The sequence below is a fragment of the Crinia signifera genome, chromosome 3, assembly GCF_055691185.1.
Source record: "Crinia signifera chromosome 3, ASM5569118v1, whole genome shotgun sequence".
Taxonomy (NCBI): Eukaryota; Metazoa; Chordata; class Amphibia; order Anura; family Myobatrachidae; genus Crinia; species Crinia signifera.
In genome coordinates, this window is record NC_139219.1 from 158,104,154 (window position 1) to 158,121,632 (window position 17,479).

The following is a 17,479-nucleotide window of genomic DNA, read 5'->3' on the forward strand; positions in this document are numbered from 1 at the left end:
CCGAAGTCGATCTCTGCTCGATATCATCCTCAAGCAGACATCAACAAGCCTGCCTTAGTAGGTGAACGACCCGCCACCACCTGCACGCCCCTCTTGGAGTGAACGGCTCAGTGAGTGTAAAACTCAGAAAGCTGTTTGCTCCTGGGGTTTGCGTATGCACACACCCCAAATATTGGGGAGGGGGCCGCATTCAGATCCAAACAAATGGGTCTGGATTGGCCCTAAATTGAGTTTGTGCGCGTACAGTATGTATTATATATGTGTCCTGATGAAGAACCAATAAAGGTTTGAAAAGTTGATATAACCAGCCCATGTATCGAGTTCATTATTGTGAGTGCCACCACATGACTGCTGCTTATTTGTTCCCTGTGGGGTTTTTGGATGGCACCCCACTACTCTGGTTGATTAAGGATGTGCCTCTCAGGTATGGACTAACATAGATAGATAGATAATCATAGTGTGAAAGAGAGAGCTCAGAATCTGTAATTTTCATGTATTGTAATAATCCATAAATAGTTTCACCCTTCTTGCATTTGTATGTTATCAATGACCCTGAATAATTGTTCCTATATTTCAGTTATAGCGACTAAAGTACATTTCTTTTTGTTTATCAAGGATTTGCTCTGTGCAGGTGGTCACTGTGGCACACAGAATTCATCAGTCAATGTCAGACTTAATGATCAGCCAAATTGAGTTCACATTGCTAGCAGTCCTTGATCCATCTGTGAATCTTTAGACACAGTATAATCTCCTTCAAAAAACAGCATTGTTCTCCTTTCAAAAAAAAAAAAAAGTCTTGGTTTAAACATAACAATATACAGTACACCTCCTGAGTTTAACCTATCACCTGCTTTTGATTGTTTGTTTCTTACTGTACATTAGTTGTAGACAAACAAAAACAGTAATATGAGAGAGAGAGAGAGAGAGAGAGAGAGAGAGAGAGAGAGAGAGAGAGAGAGAGAGAGAGAGAGATGTATCTACTGTATGTGTGAAAATTGAGAGGCTCTTACGCTGACATATGAGTGAAAAAAGCGATAGAGTAAGTAATTTAATTTCCACACCGATTAAAATAAACTATAAATAAAAATCCAAAATTGATAGGGACTTAGGAATCGGAGGGTAATTTGTATTATTTTCCCTCAAACCAATGTATTGCTTTCACTAGGTACCCTTGAAAAAATTCTTAATAATAAGGACCTATAAGGACCTAACAAACAAAAAAAAAAAAAAAAACTCATTGTAGACACTCCCCCTACCAAAATTGTTGGATTTGATTATAATTACATCCGGTATGTAATTGGACACCTTTAATTATTATTTTGTATCTTGTCTTTTCCACTTTCACCTGTTTTTCCCTTCACCTGTTTTCACCTCCATGTTCTGATTTCTCTGTGTAATGTACTAAGAGAACAAGCCTGTTTAATAATTGCCATCCAACAAAATGTAAAGTTAAGTTTGAAGAAACATCATTTTTTTAAAGAATTTTTAATGTATGTAGCAATTACCGTAAATGATTATCTGAAATGTATTTTTATATGTTCATAGCGAACCCCTGATGAAGTCCCACATAGGGACGAAACACGTTGGGAACGTTCTGTTTGCTAGTCTGAATAAAATAAATATTGTGAATCTTTTTATAAGTCTGGAAAAGCCACTTACATTGTTGTGGGACAAGAGACTTTTTTAATAAATGTTTATAAAATTTGGACTTTACTTGTTTTGAAGTTTGAATACAAGGCATTATTGACCCAATTACTGAGGTCATATAAAAGGGCGCCATCTTATAATTGTCACATATATATATATATATATATATATATATATATATATATATACACACACACATACTGCCTGGTGTATTTTTTTGCTGAGTGCCACCGTCCCCCCATACCCTGCATATGGTCAGCATCCCTGACACGGAGGGCACCAGACTACCCACATAACGTTTATCTTGACTACTTCCACAGTGGAGTGCCGCCCCTACAGATTTGTGTATATATATATATATATATATATATATATATATATATATATATATATATATATATATATATATATATATATATATATATATATATATATATATATATATATATTGCAAACACTTCATACAGAAAAAACTGCAAAAAGTACTGTATGTATCCAAATAATATGCAGGTCACCTGAGGTTCTCCAACACATCCTAACAGCTAACAGTACATGTTTTAAAGCTATCCATGGCTCAGCCTCAGCACAAATGGTTAATCAAATTGAATTATGTATTAAGTAACCTGTGGCCAAGCGTTGACATTGGCGGATTCGGGGGGGAAGGGGGGGGGCACCAGGTCATGTGCCCATGCTGTCATTTAATTTTGTAGCTGAGGACCAAGGCTTTCCAACGAGCCCAGCCCCGTGTCTCTAGCCCACTGGGAACCGGAGATATCGCCTGGCAAATCTGTAACGTTTTACCCGTAGTCATATGGGACCCTTTAATTTTGACCCCCACTCGGTTCCAACGGCTGCTAGTTCCCCCCTGATATCACAAAAGCGTGTGATTTATTTCATTCAATTCCAAATCGCTGAACCTTCAAATTAATACCAGGCTGGTCCATATCGGTCAATCCGTTCCAGAGATATTGTGGGTAAACCAATTTTTTTTTATTTTTGAAATGTAATTTCATGGCTGTTCATGTTCTTTGAGGGCAGATTACTCTGGAACCAAACATTCCAATTTCACGGGACCAAAATCAGTCAAAGCCCACTCAAAAGTTCTTCAATATGATACTTGTATCATGTAAATGGGTCAGATGGTTCCGAAGATATAGCTGGTTAAATGAGATAACTGGTTAATGGGGGGGTGGTTTTCTCTCCCCCTCACACCAGAAAAAGCAGGGCCTAGGCTGGTGTAAAAGGGGCCAACCCAGGAATGCATTTTCTGGTGTGAAAGGGGTTTTATTTCAAATAGCCGGGACTTGCAGTGCTCTGAATACAGCTAGGCTCTGCCACTGTCAGTGGCTGTCACTTCTGCCTGGCGGCTGCTGTCCCCCATTTACCGCAAGCATGTATTCCCCCTTGGCAATGAGCATGTAATCCAACATGGCAACAAGCATGGAACCTCTGGCAATGAGCATGGAATCCTTGGCAATGAGAATGTATATAAGCAGCACTTATGTAGCATCATTTTTAATAGGCATTGGTGTTTGGCATAACACGTAATGGACATAATGGCGTGTAACTTAACGTGTAATGGACATTATGGTGTAAATGTTTAATGCACGCCCTTGGCGCACAATGTCCCTGTTTATGAAGCGTATTGTGAATTTTGGCGTAATCTGAGTGGCATTATGTTAATTCTGGCTCAATCCGTGTGGCACTATGTGAATGTTCACACAATCCATGTGGCATAATGTGAATTTTGGCTCAATCCATTTGGCATTATGTGAATGTTGGCTCAATCCATGTGTTATTACATGAATTTTGGCTCAATCCGTGTGACATTATGTGAATTGTGGCTCATTCCATTTAGCATCATGTGTAAGGGGCAAGTATAATGGGGTCTAGTATTTTGTTGTATGGTGGCCCTTATTGTAGTTGACTCAGATGGATGCGTATTTTCGGACAGGAACCGAGTGTTCTTAGCCCCGCCTACCGTACGGATCGCTCACACCGTCCGAACGAGGTAAGATCCCGAGCGAATGGACTGCGAGTGGATGTTTCATGTGAACACCTCCTCCATCTGTGGGCACCTCCCCCTGAGTGCTCAAGACCACTCGGACATTTTTCGTATGAAAGCAGTGATATGGGCGAGCAGCTGACATCCGGCTATGTCAGCTGTCCGCCCCCCACATGTGCGTTGCAGCCGCATTACCATACGTACGCCCAGCGTTTTCATGGGAATGCCCATGAAACGCGGGGCGTACGCATATGGTAATAAGCCCAAACAGCCCTTCACGCCCCTCTCCACCCCCTGCTTGAACGGTTCTGAATGATCATTTTCTGCACGGAACTCACTCCGTGTTCGGACGTGCAACGCGTTTGCACATGTGCAGATACCAAACATTGGCCGTCCGACCGCACACGGAGCTGACCTACTCAATCAGAATAAGGGCCAATGTGTAGAAATTGTATATGGTGTGGTACACTATAATTAAGGACACACACCCCTGTTGAGTGGCCACACCCCCTTTTCCGGAGCGCACCTTCGACATCCTTCACCTTTGTCACCATGGTGGGCCTGCGTACTTTAAATGCCATGGTCTATTTTAATCCCATTCCCACCCTCTCTCTGCCACTCTCATAGCATGTACACTGGCACCACTATCACCGCCCCTACCCCACCCAAACCCTCTTTTATCATGGTGCCCCCCCTGTCATTTTATCCTGGATCCGCCCCTGCATACACACACAATCTTAGATAGGTAATATATACAGGTTGAGTATCCCTAATCCAAAATGCTCGGAACCAGGAGAATTTCGGATTATTCCATATTTCGGAATATTTTAATATTTCAATGATGTATTTTGAAGTATTTTGCATTTATGCTGTATAAACACATTAACCACATGCAATACACACAAATATATTTTATTTGTTCAAAAAACAAGGTTTCCAAACATAAAACAAAGTTTGTGTACTATCTCAGGCCATAGATGCCAATTTATGTTTTTGCTGGTGGGTGCTCAAGCCAAAAATATTGGGGAGTGGCTTCATGGGGAAGGGGCCTGGCCACAAAATAATACCATATTATATTACGCAACACAGTTGTCTCCAATATTCAAATTATGGAAGCAGAGTTCCCCTTTTTACACATTACAGCAGCAGAGTACCAAATACATAAATGCCCCCACCGTGCAGGTATATAAATGGCCCCCACCGTGCCAAATACATAAATGCCCCCACCGTGCAGGTACATAAATGGCCCCCACAGTGCCAAATACATAAATGCCCCCACAGTGCCAAATACATAAATGCCCCCACAGTGCCAAATACATAAATGCCCCCACAGTGCCAAATACATAAATGCCCCCACAGTACTTGTGCTGGCGACAATGGAGGGGGAGTGCATTGGGACACAGGCGGGTGGGCCACTGCTGAGCTACTTAGTGCACACTATGTATGCTGTGTGGAGATGGACATCAAATGCCAACGCCGCACAGCACGCACAGAGCATGCACAGGCTGGCCCGCCAATATCTGCAGGCGGAATACACTCTTCCCGCCGTCCCGGCATACTGTTTCTCAGGCGGGTGCTGCAACTGCAAAATATCAAGTTAATTTAGCGGCCTAGCAGCGGGACTCGGGCCCCTGGGTGCTCATCAATTCCGTGAGTGCTCGGGCCCTTGAGCACCCAATGAATTGGCACCTAAGTCTCAGGCACTGAATGTGAATGCCAACCAATCATTTTCTTGGAGAGATTTAGTGGCAGTTACATATCATGTCCTCAGTAGTGCTGTTATAAATGTCCCCAGGAAGTTCTTATAAAAAAAAAAAAAAAAAAATGTCACTTTCTGGAATGTATGGTTTGCGGAATAATTCGGATAACGGATATTCGGATAAGGGATACTCAACCTGTAATAATAATAATACAAAAAAAAGTTTCAATACTACATACAATGTATTGGATAAAAAAAATACAGACATTCCTCACTTAGGGCCTTATTCTAGTTGGCTCTTCCTGACAAAATCCTTCTTAGATGGACAAAACCATGTGCACTGCAGGGGGGGGGGGGGGGGGGGGCAGGTGTAAAATGTGCAGAGAAAATTAGATTTGGGTGAGTTATTTTGTTTCTGTGCAGGGTAAATACTGGCTGCTTTATTTTTACACTGCAATATAGATCTCACTTTGAAGTAAAACCCCACCCAAATCGAATTCACTCTGCTCAAGTAACATCTGCCCCACCTGCAGTGCACATGGTTTTGTCCATCTAAGAAGGATTTTCTCAGAAAGAGTGAACTAGAATAACCCCCTTAATGACCGGGTTCCATTCCTACAACTCAGTCGTAAAATGATTTGGTCGTTAAACGAACGAGTGTAAAAATGCATAATATTAATATAAAATACAATATACATAATAACAGTACACTTCAAAATAAAGAAAGTCATACTCCTCTATTCCTCCTATTCTCTGACATGTTGCGGAGATGCTGCAAAACATGTTTCATGTTAAGAGTATTTATTTTATACCTCACAAAGTTTTTAGTTTGTTTCTCATATAAATACATATATGGTTTGCTTAACCATATAATGGGGTTGTATTTTTTATGAAAATTAATAATATTTACAGCAAGGAAATGGTAGAACATTCTGAAGAGCATTACGCTTTGCAACATAAAGTGCCAAGCTACCAGAGGACATACAGTATGGTATTTCAGTAGTAAAAAATAAAAACCCTATGTAGAGTATTGTGGCACAAAACTACTGTAAGTATATTTACATAACATATTTATTTGTATATAGAGTCAACAAAAGATATGTCAAGCACTCTCTCTGAAGTATCATAAATAATTACAGAAATGAAATTATACAATTTCACAAATGCTGCAAGGAGTCTTTCATCAGTGTACACTCTTCTTTAGGACAATGACTCCTCTTCCCAAATGGTCTGCAAAGCCTTACAAATGAACAAAACAATAAATTAAGTGATTTACAGTACAGAGCTTTGCAGGATATGGATGTGCTTTGTAAACATTTTTGAACCAGCAGTCATAATAATGAAATAAGCAGCAGGATGGCAGAACCATTACTTTGATGTAAGCAGGAGCAATTGCCCCTCCAAACACATCTGAATCAGGCCAAAGTATCTTTCCCGCTCAAAATGGGCATCTTATTCACATAAATAATACGACAAGAAGTGACAAAACTACTTTGCCTGATAATGATCAATTGTGTGACATTTGTACATCTCTGTTTGAAGCAGTCTGAATCTGAATAAGGAGCGCTACATTGCACTGACCATGTCTTTTTTTATGCCAATTTCCTTTTACTTCATCTTCAAGTTTGCACATGTTTAAAACTAATTCCTGTGCAATTAGATTCACGGCTTGGCATCTCTGGTACACTTTGAGTAGTGTTTTGCTGTGCTTGTGAAGCAAATAAGATATAGAATAAGAATTAAAAAAAAAAGGCATGCTACTGCTCCTAGAGCATCTTATTAGTCACACTAAGGGGGACATTTACTAAGAAGGAGTTCTATTTCACATGGGATGTTGCTATGCAACCAATCAGACTCTACTTATTCACTTACTATAGCTTGTTCTAGAAGATAATATATTTTCTGATTGGTAGCCCATAGAAACTTCCCATGTGAGCTAGAACTCCCACCTTAATACATTCCCCCCTAAGCGTTTCACACAGACTGCTGTACAGAAGCTCGGTGTAAGGGAACACATCTGCATATGAATTCATTATATGTTTTAGTGCATGCAATACTGTGCAAAAAGAAAATTAGGCAGGTGTGGAATAAAATGTTGCAAAGTAAAAATGCTTTCAAAAATAGAATTATTTTAGTTGATTTTTTATCCATTCACAAAATGCAAAGTGCACAGAACTTATGCTGGCCATACATCAGAAAGATCGATCTTAAGATCGATTGCGCTCATGATTGTGTCCAATTTCCCTTCAATTCTCCGGCAGTCCTTGGTTGTTTTTGGACACACAATGTGCACACAATCTGCATACAATCCATCTTACAATCAATTGAGATTGTATGATTGGGTACAATATCTTTCTGATGTATGGCCACCTTTAGTGTGACCACCCTTTGCTTTCAAAACAACAAAAATCTTGGAGAACTAACCAAAGACCTTCTGTGGATTTAGGTTTTCTCATATCATGCTCCCCCCTTCACAACCAGCAAGACCAACACAACCGGCTCAGCAAAGAATGCAAAGCAGGGAGGCACCAGGCTGGAGACATGCTATCCCTGTTCTGCGGCTCTGCTGGAGTACGTAACTGTTGCTGCCACTGCGCCACTCAGACAGGCGCCAGCAGCTGTGTATATACAGTAAAACAATGGTCATAAAACAAGGCACCACATAGGACAGCACTGGTCAGGCTTCAGAGACCACAGCATTACCCTCCAGCCCCACCTGTCGAGATCACAGCAAGCTCCTCCCCTTATGCGCTGCAGAGCCTCATATTGCTGATGCGGCGGCGACATTGTGCTCCCGGAGACTGAAATAAAGCCCCAGAAGTAGCACAGCTGCTGTAATTGGTGCAAAAGAGGAAATGTGTCCCCCAGCTATACAAGGCAGCACCGTGGCTGCCATGGGCAGGGACAGGCAGCGCTGGAGCAAGAAACCAATGATCCTGAGTGAGAGGTCAGTGCTCTGAGTGCCACAGCTCAGGTCACTAGGCATCACACTCTTTCACCCCCACCCTTTGTTCTATCACGATCACCACCCCTTTTCTGCGTTCTGTCAGCCCCACCAATTTTCTCTCACTCTATCACACCCCCTCTGTGCTCTCCCCCCTGCTCTGTCACTATCATACCCCCCTCTGTGTTCTGCCACTCCTTCCCCCCTCCAATGTTCTAACACCCCTTCTTGTTGTCATTATTACACCCCCCCTCCTGTGTTCTTACAAATCCCCCCTCCCCCCAGCAATACTCGGAAGCAATTGGAGCCCCAGACAACAAGCGTGTAACCCTTTGGGCAAGGAGCATATAAACTCCCCCTGGCAATGAGCATGTAACTCGCTCAGGGCAACAAGCATGTAATCTCCCCTGGGCAACGTGCATGTAACTCCCCCTGCTGATGATCATGTAATTCCCAGGCGCAGCGAGCTTGAAACCCCTGCCAAGGTGCATGTATAAAGGTGTCAGGCTGTGTATGAGGTAGGCCAGTGCCTTTGTTGCTTGAAATCTTCCTGCTGTCATCAATCCAAGGACTCTCCCTTTTGCTCACCTGAACTCTGAGGGGAGAAGGAAACGGAACCTCAAAGAGACAGCAACCCAAACACAATCAAACTAAAACTATTACCACACGTGAGGATGGATTTAGTGGATTTTTATTGTGCTGCAAAAATCACGGTTCACAGTTAAAAGAAACTTCAGGTTAATGAAGGTGACACAGTATAAATGACACAGTATTTGCAATGACAAGCTCAATGATATCGTGTGGCAGGGGCTTAATATAAATGGTCAAGTGGCAGAATGCAAACTTTACAGAATAAAGACAATGCAGTACAAAAGAGAAAAACACCAAAGACAGCCTGTTTGAGCGGCTTTCAGCTCAAAGCCGCCCAATGTGTATGCCCTGGCGATGAGGGGTGAGCGCTGCTGCACGCTCCCGCATCATCGCCGGGAAAGACGCTCATCTGCTGGTAATACCAGCAGATGAGCGGCATTTAGGACGGCTTTGCATAGCTCTGCAACACCGTCCTCCCCCCTCCGTCGGCGCCGGGCAGGGGGAAAGCCGCTCAGTGTGTATGCACTGAGCGGCTTTCCCCGCAGCGATGATTGACATTATCGCTGTCCATACACACTGGACATAGTCGCCCACTGTGTATGGACCTTTACAGTGCAAATAACTGGGAGTAGGTAACAGTGCAAACTGGGATAAGGCAATGGGAGTTTGTACAACTCTGCCTCCTCAGGCTTGGTAGACATTGGGTAGAAGTGGAGCCCTGTTCAGGGTAGTAAATGTGCATAAGTCTCTGGGTGCTACCATGGGTGACCACTTAATTTGTTTTGCCCTTATTATGCTAATGAGGCATTAATCTCCTTGCCAGTTATTCTATACTGTACATATTTGTATTCAGCTTGCTGTCAGTCTCTCTGTGTATGGGGTATTGGCACTCACCACTGAGCTGCTTGTTCTCCATGACCCTTCTTGCCTGTGTGCTGCTGCACTTTACACTGGGCCAGGCTTCTTTCTCCCTGTCAACTCTGTAAGTCTCTCCTGCTGAACGGCACACACCACACTGGATGCTGCGTGCCAAGAACAGCTCCTCCTCCCAGTCCTTCGCGCCGCTGACCAACAATCCCAGGGGGGTCTCCTTCCCGCACTTCTCAGGCTCTCGTTTCAGTTCCAGGGTATCAGGGCTCTCCAGACCTCTGCCTCTTTGGAAGATGGTTGCCTAGCAACCCATTCAGGAGATTAACTCCTGCAGCACAAGGTATAGTATTTTCATAGGCAGCATTGGCTGCTGTTATAATCCTTGTGGTACTTTAAAGGGGATACCCCAAGTGCAGGGTATCACACATGTAACCCTTGGCAACAAGCATGTAACCCCTGGCATCAAGCATGTAGGTAAGAGGCACACATGTGGCTTAATAGCTTAATATGTAATAGGTATTAAAGTGTGTGGTATAATATGTAATTGGCATTATGGTGTGTGGTACAATGTCTAATGGGCATTATGGTGTGCAGCAAAATATGTAATAGCCATTATGGTGTGTGATAATGTGTTATGGGCATTATGGTGTGCGTAATCCTGGAGCAGTGCTCTACCAGGTGCAGTGTGCCTAAGGAGCTCTAGCTGGTGCAATGCAAGTGGCACTACTATGTGGTGTAATGTGAATAATGGACAATACTGTGTGGTGTAATGCAAATCGGTACTATTATATGGTCAAGCCCCTTCCCCATTAACCATGCCCTGATCTATTGGCCTGCCTATGACACGCATTGTCCCTGTGTTTGGTGTGGGGGTGAGGGGCGGAGACAGAGAACATGCCAATTCCTTTTCTGGCATATTGCACACAAATCTCACTTAATAGCATTGCTACTACTGTGCATGTTATGTGTATAAGAGGCACCACTTCGATGGGCATTTTATATCCCTTTTTTTAGCGTGCACATCTGGCAAATGGTGTCTCTGTAAAGTATGGGAGGGCGCAAACTCATAGTTTGCAGGGAGATGCCGATCACCCTGGCACCAGCCCTGCAACCCTGAAATATGCTGCCTAACTTACTGTAAATAGAAAAAGATTGAACTGGGACGTCAATTTCAAAATAGTATTTAATAAAATTAAACATCATTATGGCATTTTTCAGCAATTGCGTGTATACGCAATTTACGTATGCATGTAATTTGCATGGCGTATAGGTACACTTTGCTTATATTATGGATACCTAAAGGGAAAAAAATACGGAAAGCAAATAGTGTAACACAGTTATGACCAATGCCTTATATTAATACTCAAAACATAACTCATACCACATTTGTTCTTCTACAAGTTTGCATAACTGTAAAACGCTTTAAGAGAGAAGGACTGTGCCTAGTTTTATTTTCCTTTAAACTATTTCCAACTGCTCATGGTTCACATTTTTAATAAACATATAAAATACACATAGTGTACAAAACAATTGAGGTTCCACAAGGCTCTCACCCTTGAAAAAGATCTACACAAATGTGCAGACACACAGCAGTTTTTAAAGATCTCCACACACCTTGACAAAGATACAAACCATGTATTGAAACAAGTTGGTTGGATGGACTTGGAGTGTGTCTGCATATTTGTATCTTCTGCATTTTATATGTTTTTTTAAAAATGGTATTAAACCATATGGAGCATTTTCTCTTATTACAAGTGAACTGTAAGAAGTTGGGAAGAGATTAAAGGAAAATAAATTAAGGCCCGGTCCTTCTCCCTTAAAGTGATATATGTCTGCATATCTTGTAGACCAACAAATGTGGTACGAGTTATAAGATTTGAGTATTAATATAAGGCATCGTCCATAACAGTGTTACGCATGTTGCTACCCTGTCTTAATCCTTTGGTTATCTGACCATCATAGGAAATAGCGCTTGTGGTGATATTCTCTCTGTATTTATGCACTTTGGGTGTTTTAAGGGGGAGGGATTATAAGCAGTTTACAGCGTAATTGTAGGTCTAGTATTTTAAATATTTGACTCCGGTGTCTCTCTGTCTGCACCACATGCAGTCCTGCTCACATGCTGACTGCCTGGTTCTGCTGCTGCACAAGCGGGAGAGCTAGTGATGTATGTGTGCTCCAGCTGGGTGCCCTATGACAGAGGGGCTACAATATCCCCTGTGCCCTACCAAAAATCTATGATCAGGCAAATATTTAATGTTACAGCAACTGTCATAAACTTCTTATGAAGGTTAAATAAACTTAAAAATAATGTACTATATGTCAAATACCCCAAAACACAGTTAAAGCATATGTGCTGTATGAACGAAAATAGAAATGTGATTTATTTTCCTTCACAAATAGTTCAGGCATTTGCAAATGTTATAGAAATTAGAAGCTCTTTTTACCCCATGACTTAGTATATTATTAAAGCTAAATCTTATTTAGGGAAAGAAAATGAGCACTGCATGGATTACTTTGAGGCTGTATGCATGAATTCACAACATGATTTATAATACATCAAATAACATTATATGGTTAACTAAGCCAGCACAGGCCATAACTAATTGTTCAAAAGGCCACAAGCTAATTCCAATATTTGGCATCAGGAGGTAGCTGTTTTGTAAACACCATGCAATATTTTTAACTTATCTAGAGAAATAACAAAATTATTATTTCCTTTTCTTCATACAACATACCGCTGAATGCGTTTTATTTTATTACATCGGAAATAACATTACCAAAAAGAAAAGTGTGTAATGAGATATATATATATATATATATATATATATATATATATATATATATATATATATATATATATATATCTATCTAGTGTCCATTTGTCTCCGAAACACTACCATTTGTTGGCAGCGGGTGAAACTACAGTACATATCTTTCTTTCTTACACATGCACAAACTCAGAAGACAGCAGACTAGCTTCATATGGGATTTCGCCAGTAGAGCGGCTCCACTAACAGAAGGTCTTAAACAGTCTTCAGACAAAGTAACAGTGATGGCTAAGCTTGACACTCCAGATGTTGAACTACACATCCCAGCATTCCCTGCTACAGTTTTTCTATTTGGCCATGCTAAAACTGATGCAGGGCATGCTGGGACATGTAGTTCAACAACAGCTGGAGTGTCAAGGTTAGCCATCACTGGTCTAGACCAGTGGAAACTGCTTGGCAAGATATAGGATAATTATTATGTAGAGAGCCTGTCTTGCATGCACCTGTTTTAACAGGTGGCCACGGGTAGTGCCCATGGGATTGCCCCAGCGTTTCATGGTATTGCAGCCATGACACGGGTGTTGGGGGTGGCCAGCTGACGGCACCGGATGTCAGATGCCCCTTTTCCCATACAAGGGAGCTGCCCACCGGATAGTGACTAAGATTTGAAAGCTTAGTTATATTGAGGACTTGTCAATGAGTGACAGCCTCTTTTTCTATTGGAAATCCCACCCACCCTTTTGTTGTGAGTTTTTGTGTAGAGGCAGCAAGAACCAAAGTTTCCAGTTCATTGTTCAAGGGTGCTCTCCTTTATTAAATTATAGGCCTCAGTCCCTGCTGGAGAATTGCAAAGCTTACCTACAGTATGTGTGCTTTTCACCCAAAAAATATACTGTATGTTATTGATGTATGTTATTTTTTTATTCTGATTAAATACAATTAATTGTGACTTCAGATTTGTCATTGGCGTTAGAAAAGTATTTAAGAGTTAAGATAAGTCATATATTGTAGGTTAACTGTGGATATCAAGCATTAGGGAATGTATAACACATAGAGCCAGATGTAATAGCTTCTGAGTTCGACAGCTATGCAGAACACCGGTCGAACTCTGAGGTTATTTTTTAAGGGGCAATCATTTACAAGGCTGGTAAATGGAAAGGAGCCCAGTACTTGCCAAGTTAGAAGGCAGGAAGGTCACACCCAGGGCTGGCGCTACCTGCTCAGCAGAGCCTGGAGAGGTACTGTACTTTCCTTGCTTTGCCGATCCTGCTGCTGTGTGTTGCTGCTACTGGCTGCACACTGTATGACAGTGCAGCACAGGAGACAGTTTGAAGAATGGCTTCACCTCTCTGACTGATAATGATGGTGTCATCCCCACCCTTTTCCTATGTGCTGTCTGCCCACCGTCCAGTGATTAGCAGCCTTTCTCTTCCCTCTCACCCCTTACTTGGGCCACCTGGCTGCATATGTATAAACTCTCAGCCCTACACCTACTGCTTGTACGATGATAGATAGATAGATAGATAGATAGATAGATAGATAGATAATGTGTGTGTATCCATGCAGGAATTCCCCATGCCTGTCAATCAGGCAGCAAGCGCCCCAGGTGCTTGCTGTGGGGGTTTGGATGTGCCCATTATAATGTATGTGTAGACCCCACCATCAAAAATATGGCAGAATTTGGACAGGTGCGAACAGGTCTGAATTGGGCTCTGTGTTATTTGTACCCAAGCAAAATCTGTAGGAAAGTCCTGCAATACTACTCATTCTCAAGTTCCCTTGTGTTACATTACTATGTACAGTTTGTGCTGTCCTTGCTCATGCCAGTAAGAAGAGAGTGGTTCACTGAAGACTGTCCACTGGCATTACAGGACCCACACCCCCTCATTTCTGGCATCCATAGAGGCTGTACGCCCTCTCATATGGTTCATCTATAGTTGCAACTAAGGGTATGGAAAATATAAGCATCCACAATCACATGATGGGTGAGTGTATAATACCAGCTGTAGCAGGGTCTCTTGGGATTGGCTTAAACCAGGCATGTACAAACTATGGCCCTCCAGCTGTTGTCAAACTACACATCCCAGCATGCCTTGCAATAGTTTTAGCATTCCCTAATAGCAAAACTGTGGCAAGGCATGGTGTGACTTTTAGTTTCACAACAGCTGGAGGGCCATAGTTTGGACATGCCTGGTTTAAATACTGCAACATCATGACCTATAGTAGAGATTACCAAACTCCAATATTACAGTACAGGATTAACCCTTTGAGTGAAAGTGAATTTTGGCAAAATTGGTGTGAAAATTGGCAAGTAAACATGTTTATTCCTCATAATGACCTGTAATGTTTACCTTATATAGGAAATGTGTGTGTGTGTGTGTGTGTGTGTGTGTGTGTGTGTGTGTGTGTGTGTGTGTGTGTGTGTGTGTGTGTGTGTGTGTGTGTGTATATATATATACATATAAATATATACACACACATACACATTTCCTATATAAGTTAAACATCACAGGTCATTATGATGAGTAAACATGAATATATATATATATATATATATATATCCATCCAATAGAGAGAGAGCGCACCTGGTCCAGGGACCCGAGCATTTTGCTGTCTTGAAAAAGGGTCATGTGTAGACCCGAAACGTCGACTATGACTAGGGTTACCACCTAGTCCCTTTAATTCCGGACACATATTAATTACACAGGTTCTGTGGCTGGCTGACTTCAAGACTCCACTTCACCTGATTTTAAACTGCCACAGAACCTGTGTAATTAACATGTGTCCGGAATTAAAGGGACTAGGTGGTAACCCTAACTATGACTATGCCTTAAAGCTTTTAATGGATTTAATAAAGCCTTGAAGTTTTACTGAACACTAAAGTCTGGTGAGTCCGCTCTCTCTCTATTGAATATTTGTGACACACATGGAATGAACACCCCAGCAGCTGTTTAAAGGAATATTGGGAGTGCTGTTTTCTTCTACAAGAGATATAATATATATATATATATATATATATATATATATATATATATATATATATATATATATATATATATATAGACATTGGATGGGCTCTGCACACACTAAATTAACTGATAATAAATAGTGGAGATTTGGTTCATGAATTGATCAATGCATTTAAGCCTGCAGCCCCCGTCAAGGGACCCCACTGTTCTGCAGAACAGTGGGGTCCCTTGACGGGGGCTGCAGGCTTAAATGCATTGATCAATTCATGAACCAAATCTCCACTATTTATTATCAGTTAATTTAGTGTGTGCAGAGCCCATCCAATGTCTGTTTAAACAATGTGGTCACAAGCCATAGGGCACCCCAAAACTAGGAAAGGTGAGTGCCGATGTTAAGTGTATATATATATATATATACATACACACACATATACACATACATACATACATACATACATATACACATACACAGTATTGTTTCCAATGCACTCACGGTCATAGATCATCACAGGTGGTGCTCCCATCAGGCACATATTATTACAACTTGACTATGATGGAATAAATAGCACTTGAAATATTGCTGCTTGGTGAGTGCCCTGATTTCAAATTGTGTATATATATATTTTTTTTTTACCATAACATTTTTTTATTTCAATTTCATTTATTTAAATTTATATAACAAAGGTGAGTGATGCATTTTTTTATCTCTCAGAGATTTTGGCACTCAAAGGGTTGATGATAATCATGCTTAAGTCCAGTTGGTTAAATTAAATGGACTGAGGTAGTAATTAAGTCACCTGAGCTCAAGAAAATAAATTTTTAAAGCCTGGATTGTAATAGCAGAATTTGGAAAAGGGCAAAACAGTATAATAATACAATACAAACAATAAATGAGCACATGCATTTGCTGTTTTTTCACTTTACGATAAGTATTTTATTTTTTCCTACTATTCTAAAGCATAAATGTGGATACAGAGCTATACATTTGTATTCATTGTTCTGTATAAGGAAGAAAAAGTTTAATAAATACTTCTCTGCATTAATAATATCCAATACAATTATTTGAGCAGTCTATTGTAAACTTTGAAAAGTATCTTAATAGCAGAACCGATAATTCAGTTTTAAAATAAATAAGACCATCTTTTCTGAAGCGTTTGCTTGACACGTTTGAAATAAATAGAATTTCAGAAATGTTCCTGCAGATTATTCGGTTATTGTGCAGTATATTGGTCAGCTGAGACTAAATTCATTTAGATTCATGCAAAAATGCACTGGACGTACTCATACTATGCACATTCAAGTGAAACTCCTTAAAATTGCCTGAAACATCAGCAGTTAAGCTGAATTTCCTCAAATAATAAATAACAAATACCTTATTCTTTTTTCCTCACATTTCTTCAGGTTTGTATCTCTTTTCAACACATTTTTAATGATTGCCTGCTCTTCACTTGTCAGAAAACTCAAATCCATCAAGCTGACAACCTCCATGACCCAAAAGTGATAGTCTGCACCATCCAGCAATGTTGTTGTAATCACCCAATTTTCATGATCCACCTGTCTGAATTATAGCAGCTGACCTTCATAGCTATTTCCTGCTGATGCTTTTGGATACACTGATTGTGTCTATTGTGCTTGACAAAAGCTTACAATACAAAAACATTTACACACTTTGTATGTATACCAAAATGGATTAACAGGTTAGTACACTTATGCAACCTGGTTACATACTGCAATGACCTCACATTCAGTCTACAGTTCTAAATACGCATATCAGCTCATTCAATCAAAGGATTAGAAAATAAGGTTAAAAATGGAATCACTAACAAATGGAGCCATTGCAAACAAGGGCTCATATTTATTATACAGTATTCTGATATTTCAAATAAATATTTTTTAGTGTTTTGGATACTTTACAAAAACAAACTTAGTACTCCCGAGTTTAAGTTAAGCAGAAAAAAAACAGTATAAAAAATAAACAGATGT

The 17,479-nt window shown here is 40.8% G+C and overlaps 1 protein-coding gene across 3 annotated transcripts in view; it reads right to left on the bottom strand.

Annotated features, from left to right (window-relative positions):
• LOC146062602 (uncharacterized) overlaps nucleotides 1–17,030 on the bottom strand; it is a 223,524-nt gene extending 206,494 nt beyond the window's left edge. For all 3 annotated transcript variants that reach the window (XR_014471416.1, XM_083174689.1, XM_083174688.1), the window contains exon 1: nucleotides 16,869–17,030. Coding sequence is in view for 2 of the 3 variants with exons in the window: in XM_083174689.1 (XP_083030815.1) it covers nucleotides 16,869–16,984 (116 nt within the window). In the remaining variant the exon portion in view is untranslated. The remainder of the gene's footprint in view (nucleotides 1–16,868) is intronic.
• Between the last annotated feature and the right edge of the window lie 449 nt (nucleotides 17,031–17,479).